At 40.6% G+C, this 14471-nt stretch overlaps 1 protein-coding gene across 5 annotated transcripts in view; it reads left to right on the top strand.

Moving 5' to 3' along the window:
- The window catches only part of LOC134573263 (uncharacterized), a 43245-nt gene extending 29614 nt beyond the window's left edge, over nt 1-13631 (top strand). For 2 of the 5 annotated variants that reach the window (XM_063432898.1, XM_063432899.1), the window contains exon 2: nt 8754-10673. In XM_063432898.1, coding sequence (XP_063288968.1) covers nt 8804-10174 — 1371 coding nt within the window. In that variant the 5' untranslated portion in view covers nt 8754-8803 and the 3' untranslated portion in view covers nt 10175-10673. Of the gene's footprint in view, nt 1-8222; nt 8296-8753; nt 10674-11935; nt 12701-13379 lie in introns of those variants that run through there. The other 3 variants (XR_010085312.1, XR_010085313.1, XM_063432900.1) reach the window with 3 other exon arrangements.
- The last annotated feature ends 840 nt before the right edge of the window (nt 13632-14471 follow it).

Raw genomic sequence — 14471 nt, 5'->3', positions numbered from 1 at the left:
CGCAGCGTCATTCAGTCCCTTTCAGTAGGTTTTTGTTTCCCGAAGATACAGCAAATAATCTGATGGGATTTATTTTTGCTGATGTTTAAATATAGAGGAAATGTATTTTTGGTTCTTGGTTTTTAGGACTTGCATTTGCTGTTTGCATGCATTGATAAATAAATATAGAATGGGGGGGTGACAAAAAAATCAGCTTTACAAACGGTGATTGCACTGTAATATTGTAGCAATAAGTTGTGTTGTCACATTCCTGTTAAGAATTAAAGGGATAATCATTGTTATATGTATTATTACAGCGTCTTTGGGGTGCAGTTCCCCTGGTTTGTTTTTTCATTTTCTTTTTAGGGAAACATTTTATCCATTTACTTTATTTTGTTAACTTTTTACATTTTATTTATTTTTTTTGCACATTTGCCTCTGATCCTTTTGGTAACCAAGTTTTGGGATTTAAAGATTCAAAGGAATTATAGCTGCGATGTACCTGCTAAGATTTTTTTATTTTGAAATGTTTTATTTTTATTTTACGTTGGCGCAGTAATCGGAAACCGTCGTCCAAGAATGAGCTTACTTTTATTATGGTAGTAAGCAGAGGAGAATGTTAAAATCATTTAGGACAGGATATTAAAATAAGCCAGAATAAATAGACATTTGAGGATTGTGTGTCGGCTACCAAGAAAATGGTATTAAAAAAATATTATATAACCGATTTTTTTTTTTTATTTTCTGAAAAATTAGTTTTACTTTCTAAACTTGGTAGCAAAATGCATGTTAGCAAATATGCATTACCCTCTAGTCTAGATAATCATATCTGTGCTCGTGACCATTTGTTGGTGCTTCTTAAAGGGCCATCTGAGGCTGGAGTTATTTTCCATTTTTATAGTACAGCGCTACGGAATCTGATGGCGCTATATAAATAATAAAATAATAATGCATGAGAAACCTTGCAAAACCTAAAACTTTTGCAAGGACCAGGTTGTGGTTGAGATCCTGTAGACAATTTTTGTCCTCCCCAGTATTTTTTTTATTTTTTTTGTAGAATCAATAGTAAAGGTCCTAAAGCAGGGCTTGACAAATCCAAGGTGCCAGATCGCCATGGCGACTAAAAAAATTACGCCCTGGCACCTGGGATGTCAGCCCTTTAGTTAAGGCGGACCACAAACGGAGCATTGACGCTGGCCAGCTTTCTCACAAAGGTATGGCGGCTGGGTGGACTTAAATTAAAATTCAAATGTCAGTGTGTGCGTAGTGTTTGTTTGCAGGGGATGGGATTTGGTGTGTGTGTGTGCGTGTGCGCCCCTGTTAGAGAGTCTGTGTTTCAGTTTAGGTACCTCCAACAGCACACGAAAGGTGTTATTAGTCACCTTTTTTCCCACACCGTGCCGTTTTTACCATGCCTGATCCTGCCTCCATGGCTGAGATTATCAATCTTTATTATCCCAGCTAAGCCAATGCCCACAGGAAAACACCGCGCTGTGCCAATCTGTATGTCCTCATAGAAATGCATTGAATCAATGCATCTCTATGGGGAACATTCAGCGCCTCTTTGCAGAGCGGGGAGACTCTCTCTAAATGTAGGACTCTCTCTAGTGGCCATCTGAGTCACCGTCACTAGAAGGGTTACTGGGCAGCACTGTAAACACTTTCTTTTCTCTGAAAAGCCTGCAGGGACAGGATATACACACCAGAACAACCTTAACCTGTAGGGGTTCTAATGCCTATAGTTTCTTAGGAATTGCATTTTTCTCGTTAAAAATTAAACTTAAAATTAATTTGGGAAAAAACTGGCTCCTAGATTCCAAACAAATTTGTCAAGCCCTGTCCTAGAGTTTGATGTCTTCACACACAGCAGGATGACCCTGAAAGCTGCGGTTATAATACACTGTGTGCGGGGAGACAGGGGACCTCCTTACACCATAACCTTATAGCTGCAGTTATAATATATTGTGTGCGAGGAGACAGGGGACCTCCTTACACCATAACCTTACAGCTGCAGTTATAATACACTGTGTGTGGGGAGACAGGGGACCTCCTTACACCATAACCTTATAGCTGCAGTTATAACACACTGTGTGAGGGGAGACAGGGGACCTCCTTACACCATAACCTTATAGCTGCAGTTATAATACACTGTGTGCAGGGAGACAGGGGACCTCCTTACACCATAACCTTATAGCTGCAGTTATAATACACTGTGTGCGGGGAAGCAGGGGACCTTCTTACACCATAACCTTATAGCTGCAGTTATAATACATTGTGTGCGGGGAGACAGGGGACCTCCTTACACCATAACCTTATAGCTGCAGTTATAATACACTGTGTGCGGGGAGACAGGGGACCTCCTTATAGCTGCAGTTATAATACATTGTGTGCGGGGAGACAGGGGACCTCCTTACACCATAACCTTATAGCTGCAGTTATAATACACTGTGTGCGGGGAGACAGGGGACCTCCTTACACCATAACCTTATAGCTGCAGTTATAATACACTGTGTGCGGGGAGACAGGGGACCTCCTTACACCATAACCTTATAGCTGCAGTTATAATACACTGTGTGCGGGGAGACAGGGGACCTCCTTACACCATAACCTTATAGCTGCAGTTATAATACACTGTGTGCGGGCAGACAGGGGACCTCCTTACACCATAACCTTATAGCTGCAGTTATAATACACTGTGTGCGGGGAGACAGGGGACCTCCTTACACCATAACCTTATAGCTGCAGTTATAATACACTGTGTGCGGGGAGACAGGGGACCTCCTTACACCATAACCTTATAGCTGCAGTTATAATACACTGTGTGCGGGGAAGCAGGGGACCTCCTTACACCATAACCTTATAGCTGCAGCTATAATACACTGTGTGCGGGGAGACAGGGGACCTTACACCATAACCTTATAGCTGCAGTTATAATACACTGTGTGCAGGGAGACAAGGGACCTCCTTACACCATAACCTTATAGCTGCAGTCATAATACACGGTGTGTAGGGAGACAGGGAACCTCCTTACACCATAACCTTACAGCTGCAGTTATAATACACTGTGTGCGGGGAGACAGGGGACCTCCTTACACCATAACCTTATGGCTGCCGTTATAATACACTGTGTGCGGGGAGACAGGGAACCTCCTTACACCATAACCTTATGGCTGCCGTTCTAATACACTGTGTGCGGGGAGACAGGGAACCTCCTTACACCATAACCTTATGGCTGCCGTTATAATACACTGTGTGCGGGGAGACAGGGGACCTCCTTACACCATAACCTTATGGCTGCCGTTATAATACACTGTGTGCGGGGAGACAGGGAACCTCCTTACACCATAACCTTATAGCTGCAGTTATAATACACTGTGTGCGGGGAGACAGGGGACCTCCTTACACCATAACCTTATAGCTGCAGTTATAATACACTGTGTGCGGGGAGACAGGGGACCTCCTTACACCATAACCTTATAGCTGCAGTTATAATACACTGTGTGCGGGCAGACAGGGGACCTCCTTACACCATAACCTTATAGCTGCAGTTATAATACACTGTGTGCGGGGAGACAGGGGACCTCCTTACACCATAACCTTATAGCTGCAGTTATAATACACTGTGTGCGGGGAGACAGGGGACCTCCTTACACCATAACCTTATAGCTGCAGTTATAATACACTGTGTGTGGGGAGACAGGGGACCTCCTTACACCATAACCTTATAGCTGCAGTTATAATACACTGTGTGTGGGGAGACAGGGGACCTCCTTACACCATAACCTTATAGCTGCAGTTATAATACACTGTGTGCGGGGAGACAGGGGACCTCCTTACACCATAACCTTATAGCTGCAGTTATAATACACTGTGTGTGGGGAGACAGGGGACCTCCTTACACCATAACCTTATAGCTGCAGTTATAATACACTGTGTGCGGGGAGACAGGGGACCTGCTTACACCATAACCTTATAGCTGCAGTTATAATACATTGTGTGCAGGGAGACAAGGGACCTCCTTACACCATAACCTTATAGCTGCAGTTATAATACACTGTGTGCAGGGAGACAGGGGACCTCCTTACACCATAACCTTATAGCTGCAGTTATAATACACGGTGTGTGGGGAGACAGTGGACCTCCTTACACCATAACCTTATAGCTGCAGTTATAATACACGGTGTGTGGGGAGACAGTGGACCTTGCACCATAACTTGTAGGACGAACATGTGGTTTCTATGGAATTTGTACCACTCGCTCCCCTATCACCCAAAAAAAATTACAAATTGGGCGCACACAGTATGTGAGGGGAAATGCAGCATAAGTGTACGTACTATACATTTTAGTCACGTTTTTCTGTAATGTCTTTCCCACGGTGATATTTTCATTTCTTTTACTTCACCAACAGGCCATGTGATACCCTGCACGCTTTCAGTTCCTGAAAAAAAATTCCAAAATTGTTCAATGATTTTAGCCGCGTTGTTGTGGTTGGTTTTGTGTTTCATTTTTAAGTTATTTTTTTTTTTTTTTTAAATGACCTCTCATTTCCAGTTTCTGTGCCTTTTTGGCTCTGTACACCAATTCATACTGGACAGACATTATCCCCCCCCCTACAGCTCGCTGCTGTAACCTAGTGATTTATTCACTAAATTAATAAAATAAACCAAGACTTAACTGTATCTGCCATTGAAGCAGGTAATGTGAAAAAATAGACTAAACAAATAACATGAAAGCCAAAAAAAGTCTTTGTGTTGTTTGTTTTTTCATGTTTGAGTGCAGAGGATTTTTCCTCCTTAGTTGTGTTAGTGGGTTTGAATTCCTCTGTAGGTACAGCCCAGCTCAGTCAGAAGGATGAGAGAATGGTTTTAAAAGAACACTGAAGTGTTAAGAATACAAATGCTTTAGTGTCTCTGTCCCTAGTTACAGAGGGCCCACTCCTTGTGTGCCATCAAAATACAATTTTTTTTCTTTTTTTTTCTTGCTTTTTTCCAACACAAAGGTCCCTCTGCGCTCCTACGCCCGCAACATCATGGAATCCACGTAGGTTTTTATGGAGTTTGTAGCACTCGCAAAAGTGTTTGCCCACAGTATGTAAAGAAAGATGACGAAGAAGTGTGTGTACTATAAACACTTTGTCTGTCTGTTTCTGTAATGTCTCCTCCCAGAGAACCATTGTGGGCCTGATGCGCATGCTTAGCGAGAGCTTTGCGCACATTCACATTTTCCCGTAGGAAAGGATTGAATCAATGTCAATCCATCTTTTATAATGGTGAAAGCTTTTTCCAGGTTTGATAGCCCCCTGTAAAGTGCGATTCTCTCACATAACATTCATTTTGTATCTCCGATATAATTTGTATTTTTGTATCGAATAGGTCTCTACCTTTATCTCCCCCCACCCCCTGCACACTGTGAACTCGCTTCCTCTTTACAGTGCATTGTGCTACACATCCTGTGTCACACATTGTTAAACATCCCCCCCTCCCATATCTGAGCTATTGTTTGTAAATGTTTTGGAACATGGATTGTTACCAACTACTTCATATAGTCGTGATGAAGATGAGAATTGGGGTAATGAATTGACATGTGGTATCTGGCAGGGAGGACTCGCTCTGACCACAATAGCTGCAGGAAAGACTTTATACAGTCAGAAAACAGGGCGCTGGGTTACAGCACTTCCTCGAAACGGCTTATTTTGTAAAATAAAGACAAAGAAAGTCATCTGAGATCAATAGCTATTAAAATGAAAGCGTTCTAGCTAGTTGGTATCTGCCCTGTGACTTTAAATTCCGTTCTAACCCAATATGTCTGTGTTTGCAAGTCAGTGCGTCTGTGACACTGTGCAGAAACCGTGCAGCAAGACGCGGGTGTTTATAGTGCATTAGGGTGAGGCTGATGAGACTAGTAGTTACGGCACTACTGCTCTTATCTAATGGCTTTTCCTCAAAGCGCTGCACCCCACTGCCAACGTGACGCATACTTTGTGCGGATGTTCCACCGCTTCCATGTAGCTTCTGAGGCAGCATCAACAAAGAAGAGAATTTGCAAAGTAGAAACTTGGCAAGCCTTTTCTTTTCATTTCTTCATAATGCTTTATCAATACCGTGGTTTCAATGCAGATACATACTTCTGTGAAATTGTTCCATGCATTTTGAAAGAACATTTCAAAAGCAAAATGAGATTAAAGGCAGCTGACAGAGATGTAAGATAAGCATTTATTTGTGAACTCAAACTTAACCGCACTCCAGTCGATTTTTAAAAATAAATAAATTTATTCTCCCACTGCAGACTCGGCGTATCCAAACAGCACCGTAAAGGGGCACTTATTGCACTTAGGTATGTTGGCCAGGCCCCAACGCGTGGGATGCCATTTAGAAAGATCCGTAAATGCTCAAACTGAAAGCATTTAAGGAACATCTGATATCTACCAGAAGAGGCAGCTATAAAAAAAAAAATCACTCTCATCCCACAGGATATAGGGAACCTTTGCAAAACTTTACAGGGTTATTCAATAAAGTGAGCATTCAAAATAAATTTCACATTTAAGACCAGAGTAGACCAACTGAAAGCATAGCCCACAGACTTTTATTTCAGCAGCATATAACGAGTACAAACTGACTGTCCCTCAAATATAAGCCCTGTCTTGACGGAGAGCATAATAAACAAAAAGGTACACTCCAACTGGCAGAGCACCATACACTCACAACGCCGCTTCTGGTTGGGCGGGGTTGTGATGTCCAAATGTGATGACGCATTTCGCCGATAAGGCGGCTTCATCGGATCACCGATTGACTTGTCCCATTTTTACAGCTTCAGAGATCTGCCCATATGACTGCTGCTAAGCAACACAGTCAAACGTACATTATTCAGCCCAAGCAGAATACTTACGCGACCACTATAGGCACCCAGACCACTTCAGCTCAATGAAGTGGTCTGGGTGCCAGGTCCATCTAGGGTTAACTCTGAAGCTGTAAACATAGCAGTTTCAGAGAAACTGCTATGTTTACATTAGGGTTAATCCAGCCTCTAGTGGCTTTCTCATTGACAGCTGCTAGAGGCGCTTCCGTGCTTCTCACTGTGATTTTCACAGTGAGAAGACGCCAGCGTCCATAGAAAAGCATTGAGAATTGCTTTCCCATGGACTGATTGAATGTGCGCGCGGCTCTTGCCGCGCATGCGGATGACGTCGGAAGAGGGAGGAGAATCCCCAGCGCAGAGGGAGCCCGGCGCTGGAGAAAGGTAAGTGTTTAACCCCTTCCTCCCCCCTAGAGCCCAAGCAGGAGGGGGGGCCATATTAACACTATAGTGCCAGGAAAACAAGTTTGTTTTCCTGGCACTATAGTGGCCCTTTAAATAACAATTAATTCCGGCAGGATAACTGAGTATTAGAATAAGACGAGCACATTCACTAATACATTGAAAATTTGCATAAGTAGAATATACAAAACATTTGGCAAGTCTGTAACCAGATAAGCAAATAGAAACATAAACATACCTTTTTGTTCTACGGCATTCTCTGTTAATCCAGGGCGTAGATTTGTGGGACAGTCCGTTTTTTTGTTCATCCTTATGAGCTACTGAAATAAAAGTGTTCACTTCGTCCCCTGCATGGAGTTTCAGTAGATTCCAATATATACACCTCATCGCTACCGTCTGGGAACAGCTTCTGCGTGCTTCTCCGTTAAGCCTAAACTTTATAGAACTTTGTCGGATGTTTGTGAGTGACCTTTTTTATTTTTCCTTATTATATGTTTTAATTGTTGCTAAAGGTTTTATACGTCTGCTTTTTTCCCCTTTTCCTATATGTGCTGATGGGGATTTTATTTTCAAGTGCAATCTCAATGTTTATGTGTGTACTCTTTTTATATAGTACTTGCATATTTACATTTTAAAGGCACAGCGCACCTTATTTATGTGTGTTTTAGTGATGGTGGTCTTTTAGAGTCTTGACACTTTATTTTTATTTTTTATTTAGGTCGCTGCTATTTTATATTTATATGTTCACATATAATAATGCCATCCGCTCACTGATTGTACAATTTTTCACTTTGTTTAAACAAATTAACTTTTCGTAGATTTACATGTTACACTTTTGAAGTATAGTTTCTCTGTACTTCAAAATATATTTCCATTTCAGATTTTAGACCAAAAATGGCTGAATTGGAGAAAAGAAAATGACTGTTGTAAATTTGGTTATTCTGAGTTAAAACCTGAAATTTACTATGAATTACTTACCAATAACACTTTGTGAAATTTAACCCAAGAAACCAGAAACTGAGCACAGTTGACTACGGAGTTGCATATCGAAGTATAACATAGGTGAGCTTGGGAAAAGAGTGAAGATTTGAGAATCCAAATCAACTCTATTGACGTAAACTTCCAATTTCCATGGTCGGTTCTTCACAATTTAGTATATTAAATAAACCTATGTTTATGGAAAAATAGCTTAAGATTTCTGCCAGTTCCACACCGAAAATCTGTTCTAATCTTAAATTGTGTCCTAATATGTTAAATAAAAACAGAACATATTAATATGTCAAGCCCTGCAGCCATAGCCAGGCTTTAAAAGTTGCTAGCCACTACAAGCCTGACTCTCCATGTCACATGTTAATGTAGGATTGCTCTAAGCAGATTTATCTAATGAGAATTTTTGTACATAGGTTAATGTAGTTCTATAAATTGTGCATAAATAAAACTAAATCACCATCGTTTTCTTAATGAGCCTTTTTTTTTTTTTTTTTTTTTAATTCGTTTTTATTTCTCTTTATGTATTTCAGACTGAGTGACGGCAAGATTTCCTTCCTTAATCTTGTGAGTGGAATCCGTAATGAAGACATGTACATCAGTCAAAAATGTTTGCAAGCTCTTTTCGCTAATTTTTTCCATGATCACGTTTCTTTACGTGGTCTACATCGTGGTTGTAGAGAAGACCTATTTGCCAGGGGGTTCTTTCATGTCCCCTCTTCTCAGATCGAAGGAGTTAAAGACTCTATGTAGTAGTAACTGGACGGGCGATACTATCGTCCATCTCAAAAATAGCCGGACCTATGTAATCAGTGCCTATTTGGATCTCCGGAGCAGAAGCCTCATCCGGGTTATTGGAATTACATACCGATACGAGCAAGAACCTTTGTTTTGCGACTTTTGTTTTCATGGAACCAATGAGACGGTCCCAGCAGAGATTGAAATCCATAGCGACCACTTTCAGTTCCCCTATGGAACAATGGACTTGCTATGCAATTTAAAAGACTCCCGAATTCCCCAGTATATCCATTTACATGCAGCTAACTATCCATCGAACATTGTTTTTAAAGTCCATAACATTGAACAGACGCATAACCCACCTTCACGGTTTGAATATGATTTTCTTTTGTGCATTTCTGCTCTGTTTGGTTCTTACAATAACGTCTTACAGTTCATCCAGTCGATGGAAATGTATCGGATGTTAGGGGTACAAAAGGTAATCCTTTATCACACGGACTCGAGCGCAATTCTAAAGCAACTCCTCACTTATTACATTAAACAAAACTTCTTGGAATTAATTCCATGGCCAATCACGACCTATATAAATGTTTCTTCCGGGTGGCATTACCCAGAACACCCAGGAGATCTCCATTATTACGGACAAACTGCTGCTTTAAATGACTGTATCTATCGCAATATGTACAGAAGCAAATATATTGCTCTTAATGACATTGACGAACTTATTTTACCCGCGAGGCATAAAAATTGGAATGAACTGGTCGATTATCTTCAACATTCGAACCCAGACGCCAGTGTTTTTATATTTGAAAATCATGTTTTTCCGATATCGTTTGTAAATCAAAGCAAGCCTGATCCGGAGGAATGGAAGTCCGTGCCAGGCGTCAACATAATAAGACACGACCACCGCGAGCCAAACGACCCTTCGGAAGTTAACCCAACAAAGTTGATACTTAACCCCAGGGATGTAGTCAGGACCTCCGTGCACACTCCTTTGGATTTTAGTGGTCAGGAATATCGTGTACCCAGGGAAATTGCACAGCTTTGTCACTACCGGCAGCCGAAGAAAAAAGAAATTACGGATGATATGCTAATTGAAGACTATATATTGTCTCCATTTGAAAATGCCTTGGTAGAACGAGTTAACCGTGTGATTGGTCAGCTTGAACTTCTAAAACTTGAGCAGACTGAGACTCTGTTACCTGTGGCTGTGTAAGGACAAAACACGCGTTAAAGAAAAAACCTGATCCGTGCAACTCAAGAATTAAAATGTTAAATTGTTATTTGTTGGATATAGTCAAAATGAGTGTGTGATCACTTAAACGCTGATTGATTTCTTTCACATCCATTTAAAGGAACCCCTCGTACCATGACCACTACAGCTCTCGCCCCATATTGTAAGGAGGCACTGGGTGTGGCACCCTGCCTCTACTACTACTGTCGGAGAACTGGAAGTTCCTAAACAGAAACATCCATTAGCTCATTGACCGAGACTCTCTCTCAGCCAATGAGCTATGCCTTGCACTGGCTTTGCTTTGGAGAACTAACAGAAGATCCTGTTTAGGAACAGCAGGCTCTCCAGCGTTGGTAATGGAGGTCGGGAGCAGTGCCCAGCGGGCGCCAGGTAAGACGTTAAACCATTCAAAAACGGTTTGTCCCCTTACAATGTTGGGGGGGGTGGGTGTTATAAGATGTGCTGGTTAGGGTGTGCAGAATGTTCCTATAAATAATATGGTGGTAAATGGAGAAAAAAAAAAAGATCAGTGGGCCAGATATATATACACTAGGATACTCTTGGAGCTGAGATTGTGAGTTTAGTATATTATGCAAAAACAACCCATGGTGGTGTAAGACTGTCTAATTTTGTTGCAGTGTAAAAGTGGTAAGCTGTATGAGAAAGATTGACCGTTTACACCATTAAAGTGCCTCTGTCACTTTTTTTTTCTTCTCCTGGCATGTCCCATGATCCCTCCCTGGGCAGCCCTTTTTGATTGTTTTTATTTAATGTTCTACGTAAGGAAAATTAGAGTCCACTTTTTCTCATGTATAACCTTCAGGTTGACAGTGGGTGGAGATTTAATCAAGTGCCATGGTTTTTGTCAACTTGGTCATTGGCCGTCAAGCTTAGTCACCACCTCCTTGCATTGTGGTGTCAATTTTCTGTTAACACTTGCACATGTCCGAGGAAGGGCAGAGGCTGGAAGTGCCAATTGCCGCCATCTTGGTAACCCTGAGATAAGTAGCTCCAGTACTGGGACCAATAAATCTTGTGGGGCTAGGGGGGGTATAAATGGGTAAGGGGTTTGAAATTTTGACGGAGCTGCTTTAATGTGCAAGGAATCCCCATATGAAGTACCACTAACTCTATGCATTGAGGTTGGGAGGAAAACACAAGCTTCATAAATCTAAGTTTGGAGTTCTTGATCTGTTTTTTTTCTTTTCTTTTTTTTTTTTTTTTTTTAAAATCCCTAAATCCAGATTTTGGATCACTTTTACAAAAACATTCTTACAGGGAGTGCAGAATTATTAGGCAAGTTGCATTTTTGGGGATTAATTTTATTATTGAACAACAACCATGTTCTCAATGAACCCAAAAAACTCATTAATATCAAAGCTGAATATTTTTGGAAGTAGTTTTTAGTTTGTTTTTAGTTATAGCTATTTTAGGGGGATATCTGTGTGTGCAGGTGACTATTACTGTGCATAATTATGCACACCTGATATAGGGTGTTGATGTCATTAGACCACACCCCTTCTCATTACAGAGATGCACATCACCTAATATGCTTAATTGGTAGTAGGCTTTCGAGCCTATACAGCTTGGAGTAAGACAACATGCATAAAGAGGATGATGTGGTCAAAATACTCATTTGCCTAATAATTCTGCACTCCCTGTAGTAATTGACAGCATTGAAAATCATTATAGAAGTAGTAGTTTTCTTCTAAATTCTATAACGTGTGGTTTTTTTTTTTTCAGAAAATTTTGCGACAAAAAAATCTAGCCTCATCGAAAGCAGTTGATTATAGGTGTGTGTGTGTGTGTGTGTGTGTTTAATATAATATATTTTTATTGCACTGACAAATCCAGTTCTAGGTCATTCCGGTGCAAATGGATATAGTTGGATAAGATGTTGAATTTATTAGCCGTAGCATTCATTTGTCTGCAGGGACAATATACCAACCCTTGAAATTGGTCAGGATTTAAATTTCTAAAGCCAAGGTTTCCATTTTAATGTATCGAGCGGCACTGCAATATGATGTAACATGCCCCTCACTCTTGGGTATGACACTTGTAGAATACATGGGAGCAAAGCTCTTTTACCGCTTCCATTAAAAATAGGTTCTCCTTATCCCCTCGGAGTGGGTGTCTGAGATTCTCTCTATCTTGTACCACTGGACTCGCTGTATACCGAGATTTCCTCCCGGTAGAGGTCTAGGTATGATGGTGATGCTGTGTTGCCCTCCCATCCTCTGATGTCATTCTGAGCCCTCCCACTAGGGGCTAATTTGGGAACAATGCGGCTTTAAAGGAACCTATTAAGTGAATGTTGCTTTTTCTCATTTAACATCACAATATTCTTTGCTAATAGTAATTCGCTGGCAATATGCTTTACTGGGTTATTCAGAGGTGCTGGCTTTTAATTCTTAGCCCTTTCAAGTCTGTTCCGTAAATAGTAAATTGTGGCAAAAACCTTCAGCTTTTGCAATGAAATGCATTTTATTTATAACTCCGGAGTGATGTGATGTTATACTGGTTTCCTCGTCTCCCTTTTTAACTACCATATATTATCTAACAGGGAGACAAAACAATCGGCAAAAGCCCCCTATTGGCTGACTGACAGCTGGGAACTTTGTAAAACCTTTTTTTTAAATGTTTTTATTCTATAAATGGGCAGACACTGGTTTAGCCCCTTAAGCACGTTCGCAAGCAGAGGTGTTTTAAGGGTTTGGAGTGTTCCATTAAAATAAATCTGAAAGTCTAAAATAGCTTCTGTTTGGGGAAAAAAAACAAATGGAGTTCCAGATTTTTTATTTTTACATTTTTTTTTTCCTCCCAGCCAATAGTTTTGGCCCAAATGGCGACGTTCTTTTCCCAGCTAACAACGAACTGTTTAAAAATAAATTCTTTAGTTTATCAAGAGGTTAACTATATCGGTGCAAGAAAATGCAAGGCATAATTGGAGACTTGAGGACGATTATAAAGCTTTAATCTCCTATTCCTCCTTGCAGCCTAAATAGACCATTAAAGGGACCATAAAGAATCGTTTTTAAAACATTGCTTTTTTTATTTAATTTTTTTTTATTAAAAGATTTCAGTAGAAAAAAAATCCTAAAAAAAATGACAAGTGATCTGGTTATTAAGAGTGCCATGTTTAATTCACTTTATATGCTAAAAAGTTTTTTTTTTCTTTATTTAATAGGAGGAAACCTTAAATACAATTTGAAACCCTTTGCTGTGCCTGTTAGCCAATTAAATTGCAGACATTGTGCTCCATTCCATACCCCTTTCAGATGTACAAAATGCCACTATTCCTAAATGACAGATGGGGCAACTGACATGAACGCGAGGTTGGCTACTTTTGCACAATTTTGTAATTTTGAAAAATGTTTTTTATACAAATATGCTTTTTATTTTTGGATACAAAATTAATAAAGTAATTTTTGAAAAATCACCATGGCCATTGTCGTTTTTTTTATTTTAATTATTCTGGGTTTTAAAACCCACAAGTAAAGTGTGTGCGTGTTTGTATTTATTTTCGTAAGGAAAACCTCAAACATTTAGAACTTCATATATTAATTTATAACCGTGGTGTTTCTCTTAACATTTAGTGGTTTTGGTATCCCAATAAATTAGCTAGAGATACCCATCCCTACCTTTTTAGTATATTACAGGATCCTTCAGCCATATACATTGATCAGCCATACTATTAAACCAAAGGCAGGGGAAGTGAATAACATTGATTATATCATTACAATGGCACCTGACAAGAGAACAGGTTATATTAGACAGCAAGTGAACAGTCAGTTCTTGAACTTCATGTGTTGGAAGTGGGAATAATTGGCAAGTGAAAAGATCGGAGTGACTTTGACAAGGGTCAAATAGTGATGGCTGGACGACTGGGTCAGACCCTCACCAAAACGGCAAGTCTTGAGGGATGTTCCCAGTATGAAGTGCTTAGTAACTACCAAAAGTGACCCAAGGAGGACAAACTGTGTCATGGCACCCAAGGCTCATTGATACACATGGGGAATGAAGGATGGCCCATCTGGTCACAGAATTACTATATCTCATATTGCTGAAAAGCTTAATACAGGCCATGATAGAAAGGGGTCAGAACACTCCGTGCATCGCAGTTTGCTGCATATGGGGCTGCGCAGCCGCAGACCGGTCAGAATGCCCATGACTACCTCTGTCCACCACCGAAAGTGCCTTCAATTTGGACGTGAGCGTCAGAACTGGTCCATGGAGCAATGGAAGTAGGTTGACTGGTAAGGTAAACCAATTTTTTGTA

The sequence above is a fragment of the Pelobates fuscus genome, chromosome 9 (assembly GCF_036172605.1).
Source record: "Pelobates fuscus isolate aPelFus1 chromosome 9, aPelFus1.pri, whole genome shotgun sequence".
NCBI lineage: Eukaryota > Metazoa > Chordata > Amphibia > Anura > Pelobatidae > Pelobates > Pelobates fuscus.
The sequence above is the reverse complement of the archived record's forward strand: the minus strand, read 5'-3'. Positions and strand labels throughout refer to the sequence as shown.